We start from the raw sequence: 27,933 nt of genomic DNA, 5'->3' as shown, positions 1-27,933 counted from the left end.
GACCTTTTCAATGTGTACAATACTTAGTACATTATTTTGATAAATCTCGTAGGGTTCAGCCTGCGTTTGCAATTTAAGCGAAAAAAAAATTATTATTTACGACATAACATTAGAAAACTCAAAAATAACAGTATTTCTCCACTATTTAATGGATGTTATTATACATATAAATCTTCCTCTTGAATCAATCTATCTATTAAAAAGAACCGCATCAAAATCCGTTGCGTAGTTTTAAAGATCTAAGCGTACATACATGTGCAGGGACAGAGAAAGCGACTTTGTTTTATACTATGTAGTGATGATTGTGCCTTTTAAAAAGTTACTCAGTTTGATAAGCATTTCAAGTAACTAAAATAAAAATAATAATTTGCGTTCACCATCTTAATAGTAATGCATATCTTCATAACCATGCGGAGGTAGTCCCGGACAACAGTTAGTGTATTTATAAAACAAAGTCCCCAAAAGTGTATGTGATCGATTCGCTCAAAATCTACAGAACGGATTTTCATGCGGTTTCACCATTGGAGAGAGGGCTCCACCACTGGCAAGAGTAAGGTTTACGGAACGGCTAAGCCGATTTTGATGAGAGTTTCACTGGAAATTTATCGGGAAAACTTTGTGACACACTAATTTCAACGCGGGCGAAGCCGTGGGCACAGCTAGTATTTATATAAATACAATCCTTAATGTTATTTCGTTCCGAGCCGGAATCGAACCCGCGACCATTGGCTATAGTCCAACTTTTGCACCAATACACCAGAACGGTTGCCAAAACTTCGAAAGTTATCGAGTAGAACAGTACCTTTAAAAATACACAGGTCATCAAAAAAATCGACCCACCCACTTTTTGTTTAATATTTATCAATTGTTTCACAGATAAGCTGTTTCACACGTTTGTTTTTTATTTTGAGGGTCGGTTACGATGTTTGGCATCTTATTTGTCGTAAATCTTATTGAACTTGAAGGTACTTAACCATTTCTTATACAGAAACACTGTTGAGTACTGATTTGATGGTTTTACATCGTAACAAATTCGAATCGTTCTTTGAGTCCGGAAGAGCCCTTTGTAGGGATTACTTGTTAATAACGTTAAGTTTATTTACTGTGGCTGTATTTTGATTCATTTTGACTAAAAATAATGAACACTACAGAAGCTGAGGCGGCCCAAGTTGTGGCTTTGCTGCAACAAGGCATAAGTCAACGTATCGTGGCCAGGGGGTTAAATCTGAGCCGTTCTGCAGTTCGGCGAGTTTACCAAAGGTTTCTGGAGACTGGGCAGTATCGAAGAAGGTCTGGATCTGGAAGACATAGAGTGACAACTCAAAGAGATGACCGCTTTATAGTGTTATCAGCTCTACGGAATCGACACCTATCTGGTGTTGATCTCCAGCGACGCTTACGCGAAGATCGGGGGGTGGCTATAAGTGACAGTACTGTAAGAAGGAGACTTCGTGAGCAGAATTTAAGACCACATAAGCCAGCAACAGGACCACAATTGACCACAGCTCATCGACAAGCCAGACTTCAATTCGCACGTAATCATATCAACTGGACCATAGGCCAATGGGAGTCAGTTCTTTTTAGTGATGAGAGTCGAATGACTTTACACGGTTCTGATGGACGCCGTAATGTCATGCGACGGCCAGGTGAACGTTATACCCAGTGTTGCATAAGGGAAACTGTCAGTTATGGTGGGGGCTCTGTAATGTTTTGGGGTGGAATATCTTTGACTGGACGGACGGAGCTGGTTTTCATACGAAGAGGTGTTTTAACTGCTGCACGCTATATCACAGAGATCTTAGAAGACCATGTGATGCCTTATGCCGGCTATATTGGAGAAAACTTTGAATTAATGCATGATAATGCACGACCACACGTAGCGCGCATCACCACCGATTACCTTCAAGAGGTTGGCATTCGGGTAATGTCCTGGCCAGCAAGAAGCCCCGATCTCAATCCTATAGAGCATATGTGGGACACCCTAAAACAAAAGGTTAGAGCCCGTAATCCAGTCCCTACAACATTAGGAGACCTGGAAACCGCCATTAGGGAAGAATGGAACCGAATCCCTCAAGAGACCATTAAAATCTTGATAAGGTCATTAAAACGGCGGATGCAGGCCGTCATTCGAGCAAGAGGAGGGAATACGCAATATTAAATTGCAACAATTGTATGCATACCATTTAAGACTAAAAAACTAGAGCGTATTAAAAATTAATCAAAAAATCGTGTAAAATTAAAGATTCTGATTTTTAAATCAAAATCTTAAAAAAAAAACATTTTGATGTTTTAATTGTGATTAAATTGTTGTAAATAAACAAGTTCAATAAAACATTATTCAGTACTAAAAAGTTTTGTTGTGATTTGTTTAAAAAAAACGTGATTATCGGTAAAAACGCAGGTGGGCCGATTTTTTTGATGACCAGTTTAGTTAAAACAACGCGGATAATCGAGTATATGTAATATAATTGTTTGCAGGCAAACGAAGAAAAACCGACTTCAATTATATCGACAAGTAATACAACGTAGGTAGATGATAAAATAGTCAAGTAAATATTTTTTTTTTAATGTCACTAGGTCGGCAAACAAGCGTACGGCTCACCTGATGGTAAGCGATTACCGTAGCTTATAGACACCTGCAACACCAGAAGCATCGCAAGCGTGTTGCCGACCCAATCCCCAATCCCCTCAGGATCTCTGGTCACCTTACTCACCAACAGGAACACAATACTGCTTGAAAACAGTATTATTTTGCTGTGATCTTCTGTAAGGTCGAGGTACTACCCCAGTCGGGCTGCTCCATATTTTGAGCAGGAAATTCCTGCTGTGCCCCTACCTCAGTTAATATACGCATAGTTATAAATACGCATTATCAAAGATTACTCCAAAAGTTGTTATCAGATCTCGATGAAATTTAAATGTGACCACATGATAAACATCGGCTTTCGATTAAATTAAAAATCATTAAAATCGGTACACTCAGTAAAAAGTTATGCGGATTATCGAGAGTTTCCCTCGATTTCTTTGGAATCCCATCATCAGATCCTGGTTTCCTTATCACGGTACCAAGCTAGGGATATCTCCTTTCCAAAAAAAAAATTATTATCAAAATCGGTTCATAAATAACGGAGTTATCTTCGAACATACATTAAAAAAATATATTTACTGTCGAATTGAGTAACCTCCTCCCTTTTTTGAAGTTGGTTAAAAATATAAACTAAAAAAATTGAGAAAAGAATGATAATCTATAAAAGGTAAATTAATATTTATCTAGAATCTAACCTAAAAAAACTTCTTTAACAAGGTTAATCTTGTACCAATATGAATAAAAAAATATCTATTTACATCCTTTCATTTATTGTGTTTGCTCGCAAACGAAAAAAACCGATTTCAATTACATCGACAATTAATAAAACATAAGTGGACGAAAAAAATTAACAAACGCACTGGTCGTCACTACGATTTTCGAGGGTTTCGCTCAATTTCTCTAGGATTTCATCATCAGATCCTGGTTTCCTTATCGTGGTTTCACACTTGGGATATCTCCTTACCAATAAAAAAAGAATTATCAAAATCGGTTCATAAGCGACGAAGTTATACCCGAACATACATTATATATATACATACGAGGCAAACACTAGACTTAGGGCAGACGTGATCATTGCAATTGTACCGCATGCATTGTTATCACAAATTAATTGCATTAAACTATTTATGTATATCGCGGTATGTAACGCTTTCAGTTCACTAAAACACCAGGATTCTTATTGCAGTAGATATAGTTATAGCTTTTATATTAGCATACGATATATATTCTAAATCATAATTACTACTACAGTTTTCAGTCCTTATTAAATATAAACAAACAAACAAACGTTTCATTACAGCCCCTATAAGTATGATAATCATGTGTCGAAGTTTCCAACAAAGCCTAGATCACGACAAACATTTAAATGTACCTATACAAATATTTAAGTAGGAACAGACTGTTAGTGCGAAATTCAATGCACTGATCACAACCCTAATACTACCTTATATCTATGACCTTATAAATTACTCGAATCGATAATCCATTACATCGACAAGTAAATACAACGGAGTTACACGGAAAAATAGTCAAGTAAATACGCGTTATCAAAGATAAACTGAAAAAGTAGTCATCAGATCTCGAACAAATTTAAATGGGACCACATGACAAGCTTCACTTAAAACGAGGATCATCAAAATCGGTACAACCAGTGAAAAGTTCTGAGGTAACATACATAAAAAAACGAGTGTGCTTTAGACCACACGATTGAAGTAAAACTTTTTAGTTACCCCTACAGTAATTTACGAAACGTAACTCTCTTTCTATCTTCACTAACTTATATCTCCCTCTCGACTGCCGTTTGCCTCATCCGATCACATTTTCGTATCGCATTCACCAGCTTACTCCCCAAGTCAAGTGTGCGTAAAGAAATTTTACTTAAAAAAAAAAAAATATCTCAATATATTTATAGCTCGTTATACGTATGTAAAGTCAGCTTAATTCTATCGACAAGATAAGCCCTGCGGTCGACCGGAGTATGCGGTCTATGATCACCCATTTAGTAGAAATAGCGCTTTAGGTATATCGTAATCCTTACTGTGACAACGTTCCAACTTTATGTACCGCCGCAGCCGGTTATGTTTCAGTATTGTTCTGTTTCCGATTAGAACCATTGTTGTTTTTTACGAGGTCAAAATATGATATGACTTAACCTACAAATACACTCGAAATAATAAATTAATTTTATTTGTATTATCCACAATAACGATATTTTATTTAATAAATTTATTGTTATCAAATTAAATATTATTTTTTTATAAGAAAATTTTCATCGTAAAAGAACATTATTGATACTAAAATTAGTTTTTATTAGATAAACATGCACCAATCCGCGTTCACCCTACTCGGCGTTTCTTATCGTTATCAGTAGGAAGGGCAACGGGGCGACACGTTGTCTGACACTTTCCAGGACGTACGATCTTGGACATTTGATTAACACATCGCAAACTTATGTTATATAATAGTATCATACTGGTTATTATACCTAATTTTATACTAGACACGCGTTTAAAGATCCAACTACTACCTGCGGGTTTAAGAAATTTAATTAGAAGTCGGTTCCTATATCGAATAACTATTCATTTTGCTCACGAACGAATATAGTTTTTATAACAAACGATTTTTGAAGTAAGACTTCTTTACGGACGCTTGAATGAGGGAGTAAGCTAGTGAATGCGTGACAAGAGCGTTACGAAAAGTGTTATCGGGCGAGACGAACGGAGCAAGAGAGATGTGTAACACATATTTTCTTTCACTGTTTCTCTCATAGCCAGTTACGTTTCGTATATCTAAGGCAGTGCAGGCCTATTGCTAAAGAAGAAGCATACTCTTTTTTTTTTAGAAGTAGGTACCGGGCCTTTAACGTGCTAAGCGAACTGTTTACATACTCGTACGTAGTAATTACATCAATTTCGTTTTTACTTCGTTTTGTGGACAAATAAACTCATATATTGAATCCAAATCACTATCTCTGCCCCCCGTACATAAATTCGATATAGATACTTTTGTTATGAAAACATTATTATCTCTTAAATATATTCTTACTACGTTGTAGATGTTTAAAAAATAAATAATATATTTGACAAATATTGATTTTTTTAACAGACTTAAAATAAAGAGGACGTTCTCAATTCGACTGTTTTTTTATGTATGTTATCTCGGTACTTTTTACTGGCTGGACAGATTTTGATGATTCTTTTTTAATCGAAAGGTTGTACTTGTCATATGATCCCATGTATCAAGATCTAATGACTAGTTTTGAGTAATCTTTGATAACGCGTATTTACATTTCTATTTTTTTTGTCTTCCTTACGTTGTATTTACTTTGCGAGAAAACACAATTATTACATTTTATTATATATTCATATGAAATACTTTAACTGACTGCTTGTTTGAATGTGAAAAAGATAACCAAATCAAACCTACCAACTTCAGTCGAAATCATATATAAAAACGCGTAGGCGTATTTATTTAAAATCAAAATTAAAACGCAAAAATACAGCGCTTTATACGGAAAAACCTAATGGTTTCTTACTTTAACAACGTTGAATTAATAATATTTTACTTTATTTGTACTTGCGGTCATATCTAAAGATATATGACCGTGATCAACGGATAGGATCTACCGTAAAAGTCTTAAAGTTAGTTACTACTATCGTTCATTGACACGAACACACAAAAATTATAAAATAATAAACTGACAGCGTCTAGAAACTTCACAAGCAACCTTTCGAGACGATTAAATTTCCCGGTTAAATTATAAGTCATTTACGTAATTCACAGGATATCATTTGTATAGTATAGTAATTAAAACTGACTCGAGGAAAACGTAGTCAATAATAATTTGCATTGTAATTACTCGATGTTATCCTTTACACCAGCGATTCCCAACCTGTGGTGCGCGTACCCCTGGGAGTATTCGAGCTTTTAAAGGCGGGACGTGAAAATTATATTAGTAATGAGAAGTTAGAACGTACTAGAATATGTTGTAGTCTAAGCTTTACCTTATTACTAATAATTGACTATAGTATTATAATATTCACGTTAAGAAAATAGTGATTGATCGTTGTCACTCAGCTTAGCCACGACGAATCAAATCGTAGTAGATTAAAATGCCTGCCTGAGGAGCTTATTTCAACTGGACAATATGAACACGCTATAAATAATACGTTATGAGGTGTTAAACTATGAGAAAATAGACACATTCTAGGAGTAGATATAGAGTTATCAGAGGAATGGTATAAATGATTTTTTTTACTAAGGAGTACGTAAAAGAAAAAGTTTGGGAAGCACTGCTTTAGATATCGGTTCACGAGGCGAGTTCTACAGTTTATCAAATATAATTAAACGTTGCAACGATAATCGCTTACATCGTTGATTTTTTTTTTTACTAAGGAGTACGTAAAAGAAAAAGTTTGGGAAGCACTGCTTTAGATATTGGTTCACGAGGCGAGTTCTAGAGTTTATCAAATATAATTAAACGTTGCAACGATAATCGCTTGCATCGTTGCGATGATTCCTCCACACAAGACGTGGTTACGAGCGCGATGTCACGTAGGAGTATCGCCTCTATGAGTCATGACCATGCTGTGACTGATCATATGATTAGCAGCATAAGAGTGTAAAGGCTCGATATCTCTCAGTCTACCGTTACAATAGCAATAGTAATAAATTTGGACTGAACGGTTATTAGATTTGGACTGTGGTGTCAAGTTCACCCTTATATGGATGTATGCTTCACCTGAACTTGCATATTAGTATACGTAACTAACTCTATAATGACGAAAGTCACATTTTTCAGATGTCACGTTATTTAAACTGTATTGTTTAATTTAGTTACCGCAAATTACATATGAGGGAACGACCGAAATGCTCTACGTTTACGTAGTTTCATATAACATCGTTGTCTGATTCGAACGAGTTTACGTATTATACGCAACCGAGTCGATAATGACGATAATAACAGCTTTTGGTTGTTACGTGATTAAACAGAATTATTTAATTGAGTTAAGGTAAAATCAGCAAATGACTGAAATACTCCACTTTACAGTTGTATACCTATGTGTATATTTAAATAGTTTCATATGATATGGATGTCGCTTTGCACGAGCTTGCGTAATTAGGATACGCTATCATCAACTCGGTAATGACGATATTATGTTTTTGAACTTGACATCACTAAATTATTCAATTTTGTAAACCGCAAAATGCGTACAAGGAAATGATTGAAATGCCCCGACGATATATTCGGGGTACGGGTTTCATATTTATATGGATACTCGTTACAATTAAAGTATGATGTCCGTTTGTTCCGATTGTAAATAAATAAATGCCTGACATTCAACGTCCCCACTTGGACTTACTTCTGTGTCGGGGGTCCTGAAAGAGACACTAAGCACCAACGCCCAAACCACGGCAGACATCTGCATGTTCGATACAAATTTTTGCCATCTGTGGGGATCGAACCCGCAACCGGAAGCTCAACAGCCATAAGTGCTGTGACCGTTGCGCTAACGCATCGTCATATTACAATTTCTAGAATTAGTTTAATAACAACTGGAATCATACATCTAGGTAAATTCGGAAATCATATCATTTAATCTTTAGAAGATAAGCACAAATCGAGAATCAATTGAACGGTTATCACCGCACGGCATTAACTTACAGCAGCAAACAAAATTTATACAGTTCAGGGGGTTATTTTCAAAACTAGCCATGTCTATTTTACCTCAATTCGATACATTTTTTTAATAGGGTTAAATTCTAAAATATGTTTATGGAAGTTACAACAACTCCATTTGAAAGAAATTAAATCGGTTCCGATGCAGTAGAAGCAACAGAAATATTTTTAAAAATATTCACACTTTTGAAAATGACTTTCTGAATTATAATATAATTAATGTACTTTATTTTGTTGTATATTATTGCAGCTGGGTGATACGATTTCCAGCCACTAATTGATTGGCCGTCATTAATTAATTTCAACCTAGGAAGTTATATCGTTAGCCGCATTAAGTCGATGATATCCAGCATCCCTGACACGTTAGGTCAAATGATATTCTGACGTGCATGAGATATATCCGTGTACCTCGACAATTGATATTTTTAGCTTCGACACATTAGAAATTTCTAATAGATAATTTCGTTAGATGACGTCATTGGTTTTCTAGAAACGACAGAATATTATAGCAGAAAAATGTAAGTTATACTTGAAATTACGATAAGTTTAAAGTTAACATTTTTGTTTTCAGGTATATTTTGTTGCTATTAATCAAATAACGAGTTTATCCGATTATCTCGAAAACACTTTATATTTATAGCTTTAATTTGAATTTTAAAATACAGTTTAAAAATAATAATAAGTTGAGAAAAGGAGCATAGGTGGTGAGCATGGGCGTTTTCGGTTGCTTATTTTCAATGTACAATGTACAGAATTCAGTATATAATGTCCAACTGTACTGAAACCAATTTTTTATGATCTGCATTAATATCGTTTCAACATATAAATCTAATCATGTACGTCGATCCATAGAATTTTTCTCATCACATATTTCTACGAATATTTAAACTTACTGAAGCGAAGCGGTAACTTCCTTATAAATGCGTGTGGGAAAAATTGATAAATCTGTTTTGTTTCCCTGCAAAGATTTTTAATGGTGCCTTTGTTCTGTTCATGAAAAAAAAAGTCGACGTGCATCAATCACATTCCCTTGACTTCTTGATTGTTGCAGATTATAATAGTTGATTGAAAGGCTTAAATAAATCGATTTTATTGCTATAGGGTCATCCATAAATTACATACACTGGCAGGAAGGGGTATTGCTGAGCGTGACGTTATGTGACAAAAAGGGGACGGATATTATTAAAATAATGAAAGATGGGCGAGGAAGGAATAAAGAAGCTTGTGTATGGGAATCTTTTTCCATAAAAATGCCGGCGGCGTATTTTATGAATAATACAATACCCGAAAATATTTGTTCAACGAATAGGAATGCGCCTCTTGAAACAAGTTGCTCTGATAGCCCTATCCGAATCAATTGGAATATTTCACTACTTTGAGTAGACTATCTTGGAAGCTGTATTTTTCCTACCTCCTTCCAAATATAAGGCATTTTAACTCAACACACCTATAATGAAACTAGAAAATACAATAAGGTTAATTATTATGGTACGAAATTAAATTTTCACTTACCCTTTCGTGAAATTTACTAGAGTCGTAGCTCCTCTCCGCGCAGAGGTTGTATATCTTGTAGTGATCTTTGTGCATTTTCTCCAGGAACCTGAAGACCTCATCTATGTGGTTTCTGTAAACGCCCTCCAGCTTTTCAGCGGGAAAGCCCATGGCTATAAGCCTGTCTGTTATATCTGTTCCACGTTTGTTAAGGATATATCGAGAAATTTTTGGTAATAATAGAAAAAATTTACACATAAATAAAATAAATGTTGTACAGTCCGCTGATATGTATTGATATATAACATCAATATCATAATTTTGGAAAAGGTCACGGAACATTTAAACCAAATCGACTTTCGTAAAGTTAATATAACTATATATAGTAAAAAAATGGTTGTCTGTAAGCGTTCATCGATTTATTAGACGTTGTCACGTAATTTTTTTTTTATGCTACGCATGTACACACAAGTCTGATATTTTTTCATTAATATAACAATGGCCTCTTTGGTACCTTTTAAATTTTGTATAAACATAAGTGTCCAGTTTTCCAGTCCAAATTATCCATGTACGTTATTAACATAAGAGCTAATATTTTGACATCGCTTTTTGCGAATTGCGTCGAAATCCTCTCTATAATAGTAATAAGAAAAAACACGTTTATTTACTAGTTTGGTTGGCCTATTTCAGTCTTTAGAAATCATTTCTTTTAGTGTTAGAGATGACAGATAAACTTATTTGAGAGACTCTTAACTCAAGAGAAAATTTGCCGCTGTCGTTAAATCGCATGGTAAGGCAATACACATAATTAGGGCAAATAAATAGAGAATATACGCTATAAATATATATTTTTTAATACAGTTGCTCAAAAAGTGGCGTATTGCAGGGATGTATAAGCGTTCGGGATGTGGGCTATTACATACTCGTGCTTTTTTTTTACCTTTCCCGAACTCGTGCCTTCTCATTCCCAACTGTCAAAATAATGTCCATTAAAAAGAAAAACCAACCATGAAGTTTTTACTAAAAAAAATCATAGAAGTTTTTATGATTCATGCAAATACGTATATTTTTAAAAAGAAGTTACTAAATTGTTTCAATATCAGATTTAATGATTTGATTGAATGACTTTGGGTAGGTTTCATTTCATTTCATCTCATTAAATTTCATATCAATAAAAAACTTCTACTGAAGACTTGGCTGTATGGGCATAGTTCCCTTTGCCTACCAGAATGGGTGAAGAAAAAAAACTCTGCTTATATTCTACGGTTGGCGCCATTTTTCAGAAATTTTCTTTTTATTATTTTATCAAATTGATTCATTTTTTCGCAACTGTATTAAAAATAGTCGTTCAGTACACGTGCGGAACCGTCATTGCAACTTGTTCCGACTGTCAAACCTCGCCTTCGGCTGCGCCTCGTCTCGGGTAGACATTTGTCGGAACTCTTTGCAATGACAGCCTTTCTACACTTGTAATGAAATATACTATTTTTACATATGATAAAAAATTATAAATATTACGTACACCCCTACCATAATATTATTCCTAGCTTTACCTAGGGTTGCCTGGAAGAGATTGCTGTTTTAGCACCAAGATAAGACCGCCTCATATCTTTTATTGTTATGAGAATCAATTGTAGTGTACAATAATATAGTAAATAGTGTACAATAACCTATAAGACTAATTTTTACATTAAACATTATATTTTATGTAAAGTCTGTAACAACCATGACTATTTTATGTGTATTTTGTATCGACCTTCTCAAAGTTGAATCGAGTAATCCCGAACAGTTTACCGGATAAAATAACATTTAAACAATGCGAATAATATAACAACTAGCGTTTGAATTGTATAATTTAATTACAATTTAGTTTCGCTTCGTTAAATTAATTACGAACTAAGATTTCGAGTAGGTTTCTGCGGTGTCGTTCGTTTGCCTATTTAAAATAAATATACATATGCTCAATATATTATGTTTAGACGTATTCAATGGTCTCAATTGTATATTTCAAAAGGTTCGTACCAAAGATAATTAATATTGCACAACAAATCTAACGACTTATTAAAACTATCAAAATAGAGTATAATTTAATCATCGTAATAAAAATATAAACATCAAATAACACAATATCTATACTAATATTATAAAGAGGAAAGATTTGATTGTTTGTTTGCATTGAACAGGCTCCGAAACTACTGAACCGATTTGAAAAAATTCTTTCACTGTTGGGACACATTATCCGTGGATGACAGAGGCTATATTATATTTTTGTTAAATATCCGTGCGAAGCCAGGGCAGGATGCAAGTCGATAAATATAGTGAGTGAAACCGTGCTAAACGCCTAGTAAACTGTATAAGCTAAATGATATCACTACAGGTACGAAGCCAGGGCGGGATGCAAGTCGATAAATATAGTGAGTGAAACCGTGCGAAACGCCTAGTAAACTGTATAAGCTAAATGATATCACTACAGGTACAAAACTATAGAGAATTATATCCCCACTAGACAAGTGAGTTAATAAAACAATTGTAAACTAAATAGAAGGTATAATATCAAGGCTTATGAGCAATAAATACACGCATGGGGAAATCAAGACATCGCGCTCGGAATTATTGTTGTTCACTAACGATAAAGGACATTGTGTTACTCATTTTAAGTTATAACTATACACGATACTACAGTTAATTAAATTGTTTTATTTTGCTTTGTCATATTTTAGCAGAAGTATTTCCTTTTTCCGATAAATGAGACCAACCAATGACCTCTAAGGAATACTACGCTATCTAAAGGTTAGGTATATAACTAGAGAGAATATTATCGTTTTAAAGGAAAAACCGCTCGTAAACGTCATAATATTATGTATTCAAAATTAAATTAAAACTAAAAAGTTTTTACATTTACATAATGCCGAGTAAACGTACTTCTGAAAGTCGTACTAAGTACATTGCCACCAAGTTGGTTTTAGGCCTTTAAATGTACGAACATTTTTTTTTTTTTTCTAATTTTCTTTTTGTGACTTTTGAACAAAGACGAAAATGTCCGTCCCATAGTTTTCTAACCACAATGAGCAAGTTAACTATTAAATCTATATATAAGAGTACTTATGTCTTATTTAATATGAAAACTGTAAAGCACTTTGACTGCCTCAGACAGATTACCAAGTTGCTAAAGCATTCCTTGAATTGTCGCTGTATAGATACTTATGTTACTTTTTTTTATACTATAAAAGTGGTAAGCTAGCGTATGATCCGCCAAATGGTAAACAGATACCATAGCTATATATATAGCCTATGGACGCCTGAAACAACAGGTGCACTGCAAGCGCGTTGTTGACCCCCTCCCCCTTGCCTAGGGCTCTCTTACCACAGAAACAAAACTACTACTACTTGAAAGAAATGTTATTAACTACTACTTGAAAGAAATGTTATTTATTTAGCTGTAATCTTTCATAAAGTTAAAGTTCTATTAAGTCTTTCCTTAGTCCAGCTGCTACAAAATTTACAAGCAACGGTAGCTTCAATTTCAAGTAGGTATAATTAATTAAAACAAATATAATTTAAATATGTAAAATGATGATTCTAAAGTTCTTTTTTTTTGAAGCCTAATTGAATGGCAATTTTTAATTTTTTATGTGTGTATTAAAATAATGACATTGATATTACAAAAAAAAAAAATGATGAAACAGAAGAATGTGTATCACATAAAATAAAATTAAAAAAAAAAACGATTTGTCTCAATTGCATACCATGTGCTACATCGACAAAGAAATTTTAAAGTCGTCGACCGGACGATGGCTTGCGACACGTACGATACAAATGATGAAATACAAAATTATGAAAAGTTTTAGGGACAGACGTAATTTAATGCAAAATATCGAACACACTAAGAGCCAGCGCGGATGCGATAAATTTCAAATCGCAACAATCCATAGCGAGATAGTAATGGTTGCATCAAGGACAAGTGGAAATGAACAAATAGGTATCCATTCGCACGCCATTCGTATATGAAATAATATTTCGTTCAATAAAACGAATATATTCATTGATAATTTTATATAACTAATATTGATAAAAAGAATAAATATTGCTTAATTAGCTAAATTAATATAGAAGATATATAAATAAATATTTACTATACAAGATAGACCAGACAGTAGACATAAACATATAGTTATATAAGTATAGTCAACCAGACAGCCAATTTCATAACAATTTCGGTGAAATGGTATTATTGAAATCTAATTAACATTCTAACTGTATTCAGCACATCTCCACAAGATTTTCCGGTTTTACGATTAACAAATATTATATATTCAAAGTTTATTTTACCGGTTCTTGTGAGTTTCGTCTCGTCCGTCCAAACTATCCGGTCTCTCGGCCCCTGACAAATCTAACACCTACAATTTACTACCTTTCGAAACTAAATTTACGAGCGGTTGTCCGTAAAAAAAATCAAAAAAATAGGACCGGCGGTCGTTTTTGTTAACGTCCACATTTCTCGTTTTTTTTTTTTAGTGAGATTTTAGACGAAAATTTATCTATTCTTTTATTTTAAAGGTATTCCAAATTTCTAATTTTACTATCCTTTCCAATGGTGAATTGTAAATCAGAATATTTATAAGTTTTAAGCTTGCACGGTCACTATCAATACTTTTACTCACATGGAATGTACCGTGATTGTCATTTTGAGATTCCCGATCCCGACGCCAGAAGCGTCAAAAACGTCAGCAAAACGAACCTCGATATATGTACTTGTATACGATTGTATATTCTTTAAAAAAATCATCACATCATCATCGCGCCAAAAATGGCGTGAACTCATGTGTGATGCCCCTAGTCACCACACTGGGCAGGCGGGTTGGTGACCGCTGAGATGCTGCTGCCCGTCTTCGACCTGTGTATTTCAAAGCCAGCACTTGGATGGATATGCCGTCATCGGTCGGCTTTTTAAGTTCCAAGATGGTAGTGGAACTCTGTTATCCCTTAGTCGCCTCTTACGACAGCCACGGAAAGATTATATATATTTTAATTTTGTGAATCAAAGAAATGTGAAATTAATCAAAAAGCTCCACACAAAAGTCGACCGAGCGCCGGCCGTTCTGATTAATTTTTATCGATATTCAAAAGCCATTTAATTTCACAAGTCCTCCAGACGCTGTTAACATAGAAAAATTAATGAACTTACGAAACGACGGCGAGAATGTGACGTAACAGTGCTGACTGGAATACGAAATAAAAGAGTTTTTGAGTGAGGACCAGACAAATGGATTGATATTATATTGAATGGCCATTACGACGACGAGTTTTCTATTCTCAAAGCAACTTTTAAGTAATGATAATCATAATTTATAGATAATAACCGTCAAAAGATATTTAAACGATGATATTAAAATAATTCTGCCTATTTTTGTACATCACTAGCCAACCCCCGCTGATTTGTCTGCGGTGATGTTAATGGTTATTGCAGCTGTTGTGATTGTACGTGACCTTTTATAGCTACTCACTGACTAATGTAACTACGGTATAAACATAATTAATTGTAATAGTTTAAATTATACAAAGCTTTATCAGAATCGTACTGTGTGGCTACGGTACTAAAGAATATAGCCACGCCTTCTCTTCCCGTGGGTGTCGTAAGAGGCGACTAAGGGATAACACAGTTCCGCTACCACCTTGGAACTTAAAAAGCCGACCGATGGCGGGATAACCATCCAACTGCTGGCTTGAAATACACAGGCCGAAGACGGGCAGCAGCGTCTTCGGTGCGACAAAGCCAGTACTGCGGTCACCAACCCGCCTGCCCAGCGTGGTGACTATGGGCAAAACACATGAGTTCACGTTATTTTTGACGTAAACTTGTGGAGGCCTATGTCCAGCAGTGGACTGTATAGGCTGTAATGATGATATCAGAATCGATTAAATACGACATGAAATTTTTATGACATTTAAGAAATTAAATTATTTTAAAATATTTATTTCGCCATAAGATGATTATAGACATACTTAACGAACGTCAAAAAAAATCTAAAAAAAAAAACGAGTCTTGGTAGATCAAAATTTTCAAAATCGCTACAATATCAACACATTATTGTACTTAACATTACAAACTTAGGTAACATCCTAATAGTACAGTATCAACATCCTAATAGTACAGTATCCCGCAGGTCCTCCCAAGCATCGCCTGTTGAAGTAAAATTATCGTCTTTAGCATTTTAAAGATAAATCGCGAAAGGATTGGCTGGTAAATTCCTGATCAGGCTATATTGTATTTGGTAACCGTCATTCACACCAGACTTTTAGTATCTTTATTTAAGATTTATTTATTAAACATGTGGGTGAATGTAACTAGAAAATTTTTTTAATATACCTGTTTATACCTGACAACCCAGTAGTTGTGCCAGGAAAATAGACAACCCAACGTTTGCATTTTCTACAGGTCTCATCATACTGTCGGTAGGTATTAAATTTATTCTTTAAGCCCATAGGTGCATTTATTTTTGTAATTTAATGAATAATAAATTTAATTTTTGTAATGATTTGCATTTATAAATAAAATAAAAAAATTCAATTTAGAATTAAATATAGCCTGCCCAGGAACTTTCAGCCAACTCTTTCGCCATTTGTTTTCTAATATACGAAAATAAATATAAAATAATTTTCACCCATTAAGCAGATGGGTGGAGTTCGTCTCTGTTTCGGATTTATTATATATATATATACTATTAGTTCAAGTTGTCAGTACGGAAGTTAACAAGCAACGCGTACATTGACGCTTTCAAAATAATTTTCGAAAAGTGTTTGCTCGAGATGTCACTAAACGGTAACATAAACGCTAAAACGAAAGTGAGAAAATGTTTTAGTTATGCTAGAAACGTTGAACGCTACATAAATTTATATTACGTATTTGTATTCAGCGGTTGGACAAGATTTGTTTAAATAAACTTAGACAAGGCTAATCTTAGGCATGTACTATCATCTAAAACGACGCTATTTACCTCGAAGTCGCTTGAATAACAATGAATTCGGTTTTCGCAAGATGCAATTTACAAAGTCGACTTCAATTAAGGTACTCAATTATATACTTGCACAGCACAAACCGCTAAAGTAATAGCTGTTACGAATGCAACTCTGATAACATTCCTCGATGTAACAAACGCGGGCAGATATTCTCGCTTTCGGACAGGATTAAACGAAAATTTATTAGAATGTCGTATCGATAAATCAATAGGGAATTGTTTAGTGACAAATAACGATAGTTCTGCTAACGAAAATGATATAAGTCATGCATAAATCATTTGTAAATTGTTCGTACACTCGGCAATTACGACACGCGAACCGCCGCCTGTCAACGAGGTGGAAATCGTAAATGAGCTCGCATCTAATACTGCATCTTTATTAGTACATAGTCAGCAAAGCTATATATTATACTGCCGATGATTTACGACCAATCCGAGTTAATGATCTTTCACTAGAGACATATTTTATTAGAAATATGAAACAATTTAGATGGGATGTCAACGATATTAATTTCAACGATCGAGAAAAGCTATAAAACATTGCACAGTAAATCTTGCAATACACTCGTCGCCACATTGATTGCACCAATTCGCGCGCCAATTATAATAATTTATACATGCGATAATTAAATAAAAGATGTATTATTTTATGTGGCAAATAAATTGCGAAAACAATAAGCTGAAACTAATACGGGTTCACTCAGGTAAATACGCATTCACATCAACGGGCTTAGAAAGTGCAATAACCTAAGAAATCCAATTACAATAAGGCAAACGCCGCTGACTCGCGTCAAACAAGCGGGGATTATCTACAATTATGTGAACTGTCGATACATGCTCATAATGCATAATCATGTCACCCCAAATGACCCATATACTGAATATGCTACATTTCCAGCAGACTTTTGAATGGACTTCGACCGTTTGAAATAAATATTGATTGAACCGTCACTATCTTGTCAACTGTTTTACGCGTTGATTAAACTATAAAATACGATAAATCTATGTTACTATAATTACGATAACTTAAATAATTAGTATGACTCATGACGTGATTACAAACGAATGTCTCTTTATAAAGTTCAGAAATTAAGAATATAAAATATATTTAAAAGTAATCCTTAAAATTTGTAATCTTTTACTTCTTGTACTGCTCTCATAAGACGATAATATCAGACCAATGAAACAGTTTATCCTGAAAATCTTGGCAACGGATGAAAACGGTCTTAATTTTATTTGGTGTTCAAATATTAAAATGTAATCTTGCCAAAAATCTTTGGAAACGTAGATACGAATACATCTTCGTGAGCGCTAGAGGATAAAACTTTGTAGGAGTACACGAATTGAGCAAACGAAAATTATTGTGACGGAACGGTTACATCTTTTATATTATGTTTAGTTACGTGATCTTAGATATTTAAGACAAAGCTAAATACATGTATTAAACATAAATTTAGACGTTAAATTATTACCAGTCTTACTTACAAATTTATTGTTTACTTCGGCGAATAATTTATAAATAATCAGTGGAAAGTCTTAGGTGAAATTTGGACTGATGATAAAAAAACTAGAATGCTTGAAATCTCTAACTTTCGGAGAATTTCACGACTGTAAGACATGTTCTTAAAAATACATCGATTTTTTGATTAAATATCAATATTTTAAAAGCGACTGGATTCGAAAACTGCATTAAATCGAGCAATTAACTAAGAAAAAAATATTTATACCGTAAATTTATACGTCGGATATATCATTAATTTACTTAAAAATCATTAAACATATATGTCTTCGAATACATAATTAAGTCCATCACTCAGACCCAGTACTCAGTAACGTGACGGACAAAAAGTAAACCTGATTCACCATAGCCGAAGGTGACGCGATGGGATTTATAAAATCAAGTTCTACGCTTCAAGTCCGTGAATCGCAACAGACTATAAAACTTAATTAAGAGCCAGCACAGCCTAGTTATGTAAATCGCTCATTGTTGCTAAGCGCGTTTAATTTCACTATTGAATGACGACCTTGAGATCGTTAAGTGTGGCTTTATTACAGAGTGCGATGGCCGTACCGACGAGCGGTGTTGCCAAGTACTTTAATTATATTTTACCTGCAACATACTACACGTACAGTGTACAAAAACTACACGTTGCCAGTTTTTTTAAGAATTTTATAGTTCAATGCCAAAGTTAAAACCGAAAACGCACAATAAATACATATAAATATATATAATTTTAAGTACTATATGTATATGTAAATTTCGGCTGCTCCTAATAGTAATTAATCAGTTTAATACTTAAATATAAGACCAAGTTTTTATCTAAGTAAAGCAGACATAAATGATTTGTGTTGTTTATTTAATTTTGACTAATTTAAAAGGTAACTTAAAATTAAATCTAAAATAATTGTGTTTGCTCCCAAACGAAAAAAAACCGACTTCAATTACATCGACGAGTAATACAACGTAGATCGACGAAAAAATAGTCAAGTAACTACGCGTTATCAAAGATTACTCAAAAAGTAGTTATCAGATCTCGATAACATTTATATGTAACCACACGATAGACATCAGCTTTTGATTAAATTAAAAATTATCAAAATCGGTACACCCAGTAAAAAGTTATTGCGGATTTTTGAGAGTTTCCCTCGATTTCTCTGGGATCCCATCATCAGATCCTGGTTTCCTTATCGTGGTACCAAACTAGGGATATCCCTTTTCCAACAAAAAAAGAATTATCAAAATCGGTACATCCAGTAGAAAGTTATGCGGTATAATACAACGTAGGTCGACGAAAAAGCGTCAAGTAAAAACGCATTATTAGATATAACTCGAAAAGTAGTTGTTAAATCTCAAATAAATTTAAATGGGACCAAATGACACACACCACCTTTCGATCAAAAGAAAATTTGTGGAAATCGCTCTACCCAGTCAAAAGTTCTGAAGTACATACATAAAAAAAAATACAGTCGAATTGAGAACCTCCTCCTTTTTTGGAGGTCGGTTAAGAAACACATTATAACTTAATTTTTGTAGGCACTAACATAATGTTCAATGACCTCTGCAACATTGTTTCATTTTTGCCATGTAAAAATTCCTTAATCGATTCACGTACAACCTTAGTGTGTCAGACGCATCTATCATACTACAATGTTGCTATCACACAAAAAAGGAAAAAGAATGCTTCGTGAGCAACCATATTATTATTCTATGTGACATTAATAAAGGTGCTTGTTGCATAAATGTTTCATTTTTCATGTTCTTAGGAATGAAGTATTCCGTATTTGGCGGGTAATCCCTTAAACTAGCAACATTACGGACAAGTTAGAATTACGAGGTTACACGAGCGCGGCGTGCCAAGCATCTGTCAAATATTTGGCCACAAATATGACATCTGCGTTCATACAATTAAGCTTACATTTTGCATGTGTCATTTAATATTTTCAAGCGTAAGAAACTTGATGATTATTTTTAAATAAGGACTTCTGTTTCAAGATTCATTATATTCAATTACCCGACTTTACTTGTTTTTTTTTTAGCTATTTTTACTTGAAATATACGCAATAGAATAATATGTTTAAACGGTTACTTAAGCGAATGTTAAACTCGTGACAAAAAATTATTAATGAAGATTTCACTTATAAAATATATCGTCCATTATCTAAATTATCTTTGTAATAAAAAATCGTTTTTCTTTTTATTATTTTATATTAATAAACTAAGATTAAAATAAGTAAAAGAAAAAATTGCTTACAGCGCCTTAAAAAAATTAAAAAAATAAAATAGCGCTATAATTTATTACTCTAAAAAAAGTGTTACGCCTTTTGGTTTCTTAATCACAAACAAAATGTCATTTACAAGGAGTAAAAATCTTAGTAAAAAAAATAGGAATAATATAATAAAAATGGTAAGAGTTATTGAAAAATGCACATAATTTTGAATAAGTTTAGTTTCATTTTAAACAAGTTAAGTATTTTGAATGTTCTGTACTAAAAGGTTACCAAAATCTTGGTTTTTACTTCGATAGCCGCGTCTGTGCATCTGTGCAAATTTAAAATATATTAAAAAATTGTAAAAAATATGTATATATTATACGGACATATAAAAATACATAATACGCAACTCAATAAAAATTCGTCATAAATATAGAAATATTTACAATTAAAACTAAAATAAAAAAATCAACATATTTTAAGTTTACCAAAAATATTTTAAATTTTTTTTTCATTTTTTGTTTATTACGAATAGATGAAAGAATATCTATATATACATCTATACATATATAATAAAGTGGTAGGAAAGTTAAAACTGTATATTGAATATTTTTTTAAGAGAATACTTAGGGTGTGATCTACAATCGATACCGAAGCCAAAAATATAGTTTTTATATTTTTTTTTATTTGTTTGTCTGTTCTTCTGTTTGTCTGTATGTATGTCTGGGATAAACTCAAAAAGTACTGCATGGATTTACTTCAAATTTGGCACGAATATTATTAAGAAGTCGGGTCAACATATAGGCTACATATTATCATGCTATCACCTACGGGGAACGAGCAGTGAACCTTTATTATTTTCTTCAACGCATTCTGTAACAACGTGTAATCTAATCTAACGACGCATATTTTAATGTAGTTGGTATTATGTTAATAACCATGCTATAAGCTAGCTTCACACTATAAATAAAGACATTCTGTGCTTTATTTAGTATCAGCATTGCCTCCGTGCGAAGCTGGGGCGGGTCGCTAGTAAATTATAAAAAGAGTTAAAAATAATAATAACATCTCTCGTTGTACCACACTGACGGTCGACCTTGGGGGCTAAAGCGTGACTGTAACTTTAAGAAACTACAGAGTACGTAAGATATAGATGTAGGAGGTGAGTTATATATGAACTACGGCCCGCGTCTTCACATGATACTACAATTTGACAAAGGAATTTATGAAGTTTATTTAAAATGAGATTATTGATGACGCCAAGCGTTATGTCACTATTCACTACATAGTAAGTAAGTATAAAACAAAGTCGCTTCGTCTTCTTTAAAACTGCATGCATCATATAGTAGTAAAAACACTGATTGTTTTTGCACCCGTGCGAAGCCAGGGCGGTCGCTAGTTAAATATATAAAGACAATATATATATATACACAACTATTAAAACGGATTAATGGTCTGTTCTATAGCGTAGTAGTTTCAGTTTGGAAATGTTTATGCAGTCGTAATATATTAGTGATAAATTAATTAAATATTATAATTAATATTATATATTATAATAATATTTATATAATAATTAAATTTATATTTATAAGACGTGTATCATATATCTGTACATAATTACATATGTTTCGCCTCGCAACGAACAGTAAATTCTATTTTGAACAGACTACCAACCTTCTATAGTCAACGAGGCATTTCAAGAAATAGAATTACTTATTTACTTAAGTTATAAATCATTGTTATATAAACACAATTAAGAGCACATTTTTTTTTCGAGATCGAAATAAATGCACAAAAGACATTTAACATGTTACCCTTGCTATAAAAATTATCAGATAGAGTAACTTTCGTATTCTTTTTATAATTAACTAGCTGACCCGGCGAACTTCGTATCGCCTAACACAAACTTTATCGTATGGTATTAAAGTTCAAATTGACTTTTGAGTATTATCACAAATCTTTTGTATGGGAGTGTAGAAAAGTGTTGTTTTTAGACTTTTTCAGGAAATTTAAATTTTTTTTTTTTGAATTTTTCTCTCCGTAAGAACCATCCTCGTACTTCAAGGAATATTTTAAAAAAAGAATTAGCGAAATCGGTCCAACCGTTCTCGAGTTTTGCGCTTAGCAACACATTCAGCGACTCATTTTTATATTATAGAAGATATATTCATATATTTCTGTACATCTTTACTTTAAATATACTACACTAATACACGATAATATCTATTTGCATAATTACAGTCGTTATCCCTACGGATATTTGGAGATTAGTTCAGTTTTTATTTGTTCGCGGTACCTACCACAGAGCATGGGTTTCGACGATTGGTGATTAGCAACAATATAACATATCCATTTTATCGTCAAGATTATACAAACTTTTCAGACGAGTGAAAAGTTTTTTAGTTAAACCGTTATATTGATTATCATTTAGATCTTCCATTTTTAATGAACGATGCTCGTTTCTGATTAGCTAAACTGACGTGACTCGCGATTTTCTAGCAATTGGTATCTAAATTAGCAAATGTTAAAATGTCAAAACCACCAAAACATGACGTGATGTGGTGTTATAACTTTAAGGCGTGTTTTTACATAGATGTTCTGATAAATCTTACATCCACGCATGTACATGTAAAATTCAATTCACAACCAGCATAACAAAAATGATACTATTATTTTTTAATTTCTTTATACTTTATATTGCCGTGCAAATACTTTATTAAACGTAGCCCAAAGATTGTGTAGTACATTGGCACTAGATAGGTATCTTTGAAAAAAAGTTAGATCATAAATTGTTACATTTATTTTTCACAAAAAAATTACATTAAATCATAATTTCGACCAACATACAAATAAAACATTCTCCGTTTTCATTTACATAATACAGATTACATACAATAACAACACTTCTTTCACACAACCTTCTTTGTACTATGAAATTTAAAACATAATATTATTTTTTTCTATTGTTTTCAAAGTTCACGTTTATGAAGTAACGCTTGAAACCAATATTTCATTTTTATTATACCACGTAATATATTATAACTTATTTCAATGTTCTCGAATGTGTTGGTTTTTATCTTTTTTAATTTAGCAACTTCCTAAAAGGAGATTCGAATACATATTTTAATATACTTGTTAAATACGCTTGTTTCATTACTAACTACCTACCTACTTGCTACTTTATTGATAATTTTTACTATCATACTTTTTTGATTTTATGAAAGATATAAAAAAAATTGTAACAAAATTTTTGTTATATAATTCGTATTTTATTTAATCTTATCATAGTTTTCATTCACGGTTTCACTCGCTTTAATTTAATGTATCTGTGATTCATCTATTGATTACAATTAATTATGTTTGTCAAATACGGTTCTAACGTAGCTTTATGTTTTATAATCTGTCTTCTTCCGACCTCCAATCAAATCTATCGCTAAAATAATTTTTAAAATAATTTTTTTAAGTATATACAAATTACGTACAGCTTTACTTTTGATCAATCTATATTACTATGACTTAAATCCTACAGTTGAGGATTCGAGTGTCCTTAAATGAGTTAAACCAGTTTTTATATACTTAAATAAAACATGCCACTCTCGGCAGCTACAACCCGTCCCAAGGTTTACACGTTTGTACTACTTTAAAGTACAAAGTATTGTGTAAAGCCATTTTACTATTAATAAGCGAATCGGGGAACGTCAAAACAAATACTTATATGCTCTTTTGAAACATTTTATGTCAGGCTGACAATAAGTAAATATTATAAATCGTTAAAATTTATAGAATTTTAGCAAAAACTCCATATATTTTATGGAAGAAATGTATCAGCAGTTAGCAAAATCGAAGGTAGATTGAAACTTGTAAGTTATCATTCATCATCATTTCAGCCTATTGCAAGTCCACTGCCAAAATATGGGGGCACTCATGTGTGTTGCCCATAGTCACCGCGCTGGGCAGGCGAGTTGATGACCGCAGGGCTGGCTTTGTCGCACCTAAGACGCTGGTGCCCGTCTTTGGCCTGTGTATTTCAAAGCCAGCAGTTGGATGGTTATCCCGCATTCGGTCGGCTTTATAAGTTTCAAGGTGGTAGTGGAACTGTGTTATCCCTTAGTCACCTCTTACGACACCCACGGGAAGAGAGGGGGTGGCTATATTCTTTAATGCCGTAACCACACAGCGCTGTATGTTATCATGTAGCGCAATTATATGTGTGCATGTGCTTGTGAGTAGTGTTGCCCAAATTCAGTCTTGGTCTTGCAGTCTTGGTCTTGTTCTTGCGTTTTTGCAAGACCAAGACCAAGAACAAGACCGCGTATTTTTAGCAAGACCAAGACCAAGACTGACCGTGCAAGACTTGAGCAAGAACAAGACATAGCCTGCAAGACTCTTGCGTCTTGCAGCTAGGACTTAGCGCTATTTCACTGAGTAGTTAGGTGTAACAGTTCGGTGTATAGGTAGGTACGCTTAGGAATTCTACACTCACTGAACAAATCTCTGGAATTACCAGAAAAAGAAAATAAAGTATGTGATGAAGATGAAGACGTAATAGACTTTGATAAACTCTATGAATGTCCCTCGACGTCATCTGGATCTTGTCTTCAAGGCTTAGTGATAGACGAGTTGGAGGAGTACCTGAGAAAACCAAGAACTGCCAGCTCGGAAGACATTTTAGATTGGTGGAGGACGCATGAGACAGAGTATCCGATTTTATCGAAAATGGCCCGTGATTTTCTCTCAATACCTGCAACTTCAGTACCTGCTGAGAGGTTATTTTCTAAAGCATCATTAGTAATTAGAAAACATAGAAATAGGTTAAGTGATGAGTCAGCCAGATGGTTACTTTGTATTAATTCTTGGTCAAAAAAATTGATATAAAGTATCATAACCTAATGATAAAGCTGTTGATTTGTGTTGTATTTTATTTTTTTATTCAAATAAATGATAAATCGTAAAACTCTTTTATTAAATTTCTTATAAGTTGAGGGTTCAATCTCTTTCTAGACAGATAAGTATTGTTCTTTAAAATACAGTCAAGTTATTGTAATTAATTTGTTTTTTTACATGTTTTAGCAAATGTAAGCTTATAAATCATAAATGTTTATTAAGAAACAGTTACTTCCATGGAAAACGACATATAGGTCAGTTGATTTTTCGAATTTCTTATCAAATCTTCAGTTATTTATTAATCTGCTTGATCTTTACTATGGCTATGTTAATTCAAGCTCACAATGTTCCAATTCTAATACGTTTTTCTAAGATTTAAAGTAAACTTTAATAAATAGTAATAGACTAATAGGTAATTGCAAGACTTGCAAGACTCTTGCTGCAAGACCAAGACCAAGACCAAGACTGGGAGCGCAAGACCAAGACCAAGACCAAGACCAGGTGTATTGGCGCAAGACCAAGACTGGCTAAGTCTCGTCTTGTTCTTGCATTTGGCCAACACTACTTGTGAGTATGATACTTTGATTTGTGTGTCAGTGACGCGACAGTCGTCGTACAAGTAACGTGACTTTATGGCTTCCTGTCACGTCTATGAATGAAGCTAAAAAATATGATTTCAAAATTGGTTTCTATATTATTATAAACTGAGATTTATTCAGCTCTGTCGCTACATTATCTAATTCTATACTCATATAATAAAAATATGTACTGTGTGGCTACGGTACTAAAGAATATAGCCACCCCCTCTCTTCCGGTGGGTGTCGTAAGAGGCGACTAAGGGACCAACCCGCCTGCCCAGCGTGGTGACTATGGGCAAAACACATGAGTTCACGCCATTTTTGGCGCTAACTTGTGGAGGCCTATGTCCAGCAGTGGACTGTATTAGGCTGAGTCGTGATGGTGATGAAGATGATGATGATGATAATGACAACAATTTTTAAGCAACAGACAGAGCAGAGGAGTCTTAATAAAAGGAATTTCTTGGCACCTTTTGGAAATAAACGTCGACCGAATTCTTTGATATTTACACTTTTGAGTCAACTAAATTTAAAATAAAAACACGACGGAATATTTAATTTTCAAATAAAGTGATAATCTTTAGAGTTGAAACACTTATGTTTAAACATATACGATCGCTATCTGCTAAGCTTCATGTAAATTAAAGTTATTACCAAGTTCGAAGCAAATGCAATTAATTCAGAGCAAATTAATTAATTGCGGTCTTCGAAGAGGTACTTGTATATAATTATGACTGCATTGTGTACTTTAACATGCTGATACACATGCGTGAACAAAATTTGAAAATGGAGTTCCTTTTACAACGTACGGTATAAAAGGTTTTCAATTAGGAATATGAATCTATAATAATATCGTGTAACGTAAGTATAACGAGCTGAAATTTAATCTATGCTTTTCAAATACTATGTTAGTTTGTGTTCGTTACTTTAGTCGAGAAAGACATATCGATGTACCTATATTCAAATTTTTCTGATAAAATCCTGTAAAATAAAATGGCAAGTATATTATTTACTACATTTTATTAAATATAATTTTCCTTATTCCTAAGCACTTTTTTTAAAGATGTAATAAGTAATTTACAAGTGTGCACTTATTATTATCGTTATAATATAAAAAAAGAAATTTCATTTTATCAACACCCAAAGAATTACCACCAAAGCACATCACGTGAGTTTCCAACTTTAATAAACCTCGAATGACTTTTTTAGTTTGAAACATATTTACATACACAACACGCAAATACATAGAGACTCAAACCTATACACTCTGTTATACAATTCATACTAATGTATTCTGTCAATATATTAGTATGAATTAAAGTACAAGGCACACTTGATGCGATATTTAAAGCCACGCAATTATGTATATTATATGACATAGTACTCAAATGTAACACGTAAAGCCAGCCATTCAAAGTAATCATCATCATACGTTTGGTAACATTACCACGGAGTTAGCGTGTGCGACAAATTTGTATTGTGACTTCGAATCGTCGTGTTCGTTTTGCGATTTCGTTTGACGGTTGTGGGACTGTCGCAAAATGAATGGTCGTTTTTAGCTTACGTGCCATTGACATCTGAAAACCGTTGACGTCACAATGGCGATGAGTGTTGCACTCGTAAACTTTAAAATTTATTACATGTTGCAGCGCTTTACGAATTTTGTTAAGTCAAATGTATGCAACTATAATTTATTTTGGTGTATTCTACTAATCTTTTTGAAGATACATATTTTTTTGGTAATTTTTTGTAAACGAAAAGTTAGACAAAGTAAAATATATCTAGCAAGGACATTAATCTAAAAATGAAAACTTTGTTAATTACTTCTAATCTCAAACATTCGAATCAAACGATTAAACGTATCTATATAATGAGATCCTAGAATAGATTAAAACTAGTACCTAATAATAAAGTCGTAAGAAGTGTATTATTTAATTATGTACATTATAATAATTATTGTTAGCAACATTTTTACTTTCAAAATAA

General features: G+C 33.3%; 1 protein-coding gene and 1 long non-coding RNA gene across 2 annotated transcripts in view; both read right to left on the bottom strand.

The window, feature by feature from the left end:
• The window catches only part of LOC123660478 (phosphatidylinositol 3,4,5-trisphosphate 3-phosphatase and dual-specificity protein phosphatase PTEN), a 73,286-nt gene that overhangs the window by 23,201 nt on the left and 22,152 nt on the right, over window positions 1-27,933 (bottom strand). Inside the window, exon 2 of the mRNA XM_045595548.1 lies at window positions 9,780-9,952. Within this exon, the coding sequence (XP_045451504.1) occupies window positions 9,780-9,952 (173 nt within the window). The remainder of the gene's footprint in view (window positions 1-9,779; window positions 9,953-27,933) is intronic.
• On the bottom strand, window positions 12,601-13,299 carry LOC123660480. Its single transcript, XR_006744205.1, has 2 exons — window positions 13,169-13,299; window positions 12,601-13,138 (listed from the first exon to the last, which is right to left on the bottom strand). It is a non-coding gene; the product is annotated as an uncharacterized LOC123660480 (long non-coding RNA).

Source organism: Melitaea cinxia, chromosome 15, assembly GCF_905220565.1.
Source record: "Melitaea cinxia chromosome 15, ilMelCinx1.1, whole genome shotgun sequence".
In the NCBI taxonomy this organism is placed as follows: Eukaryota; Metazoa; Arthropoda; class Insecta; order Lepidoptera; family Nymphalidae; genus Melitaea; species Melitaea cinxia.
Note: the sequence above shows the minus strand (reverse complement) of the source record. Positions and strands in the feature narration are given on the sequence as shown.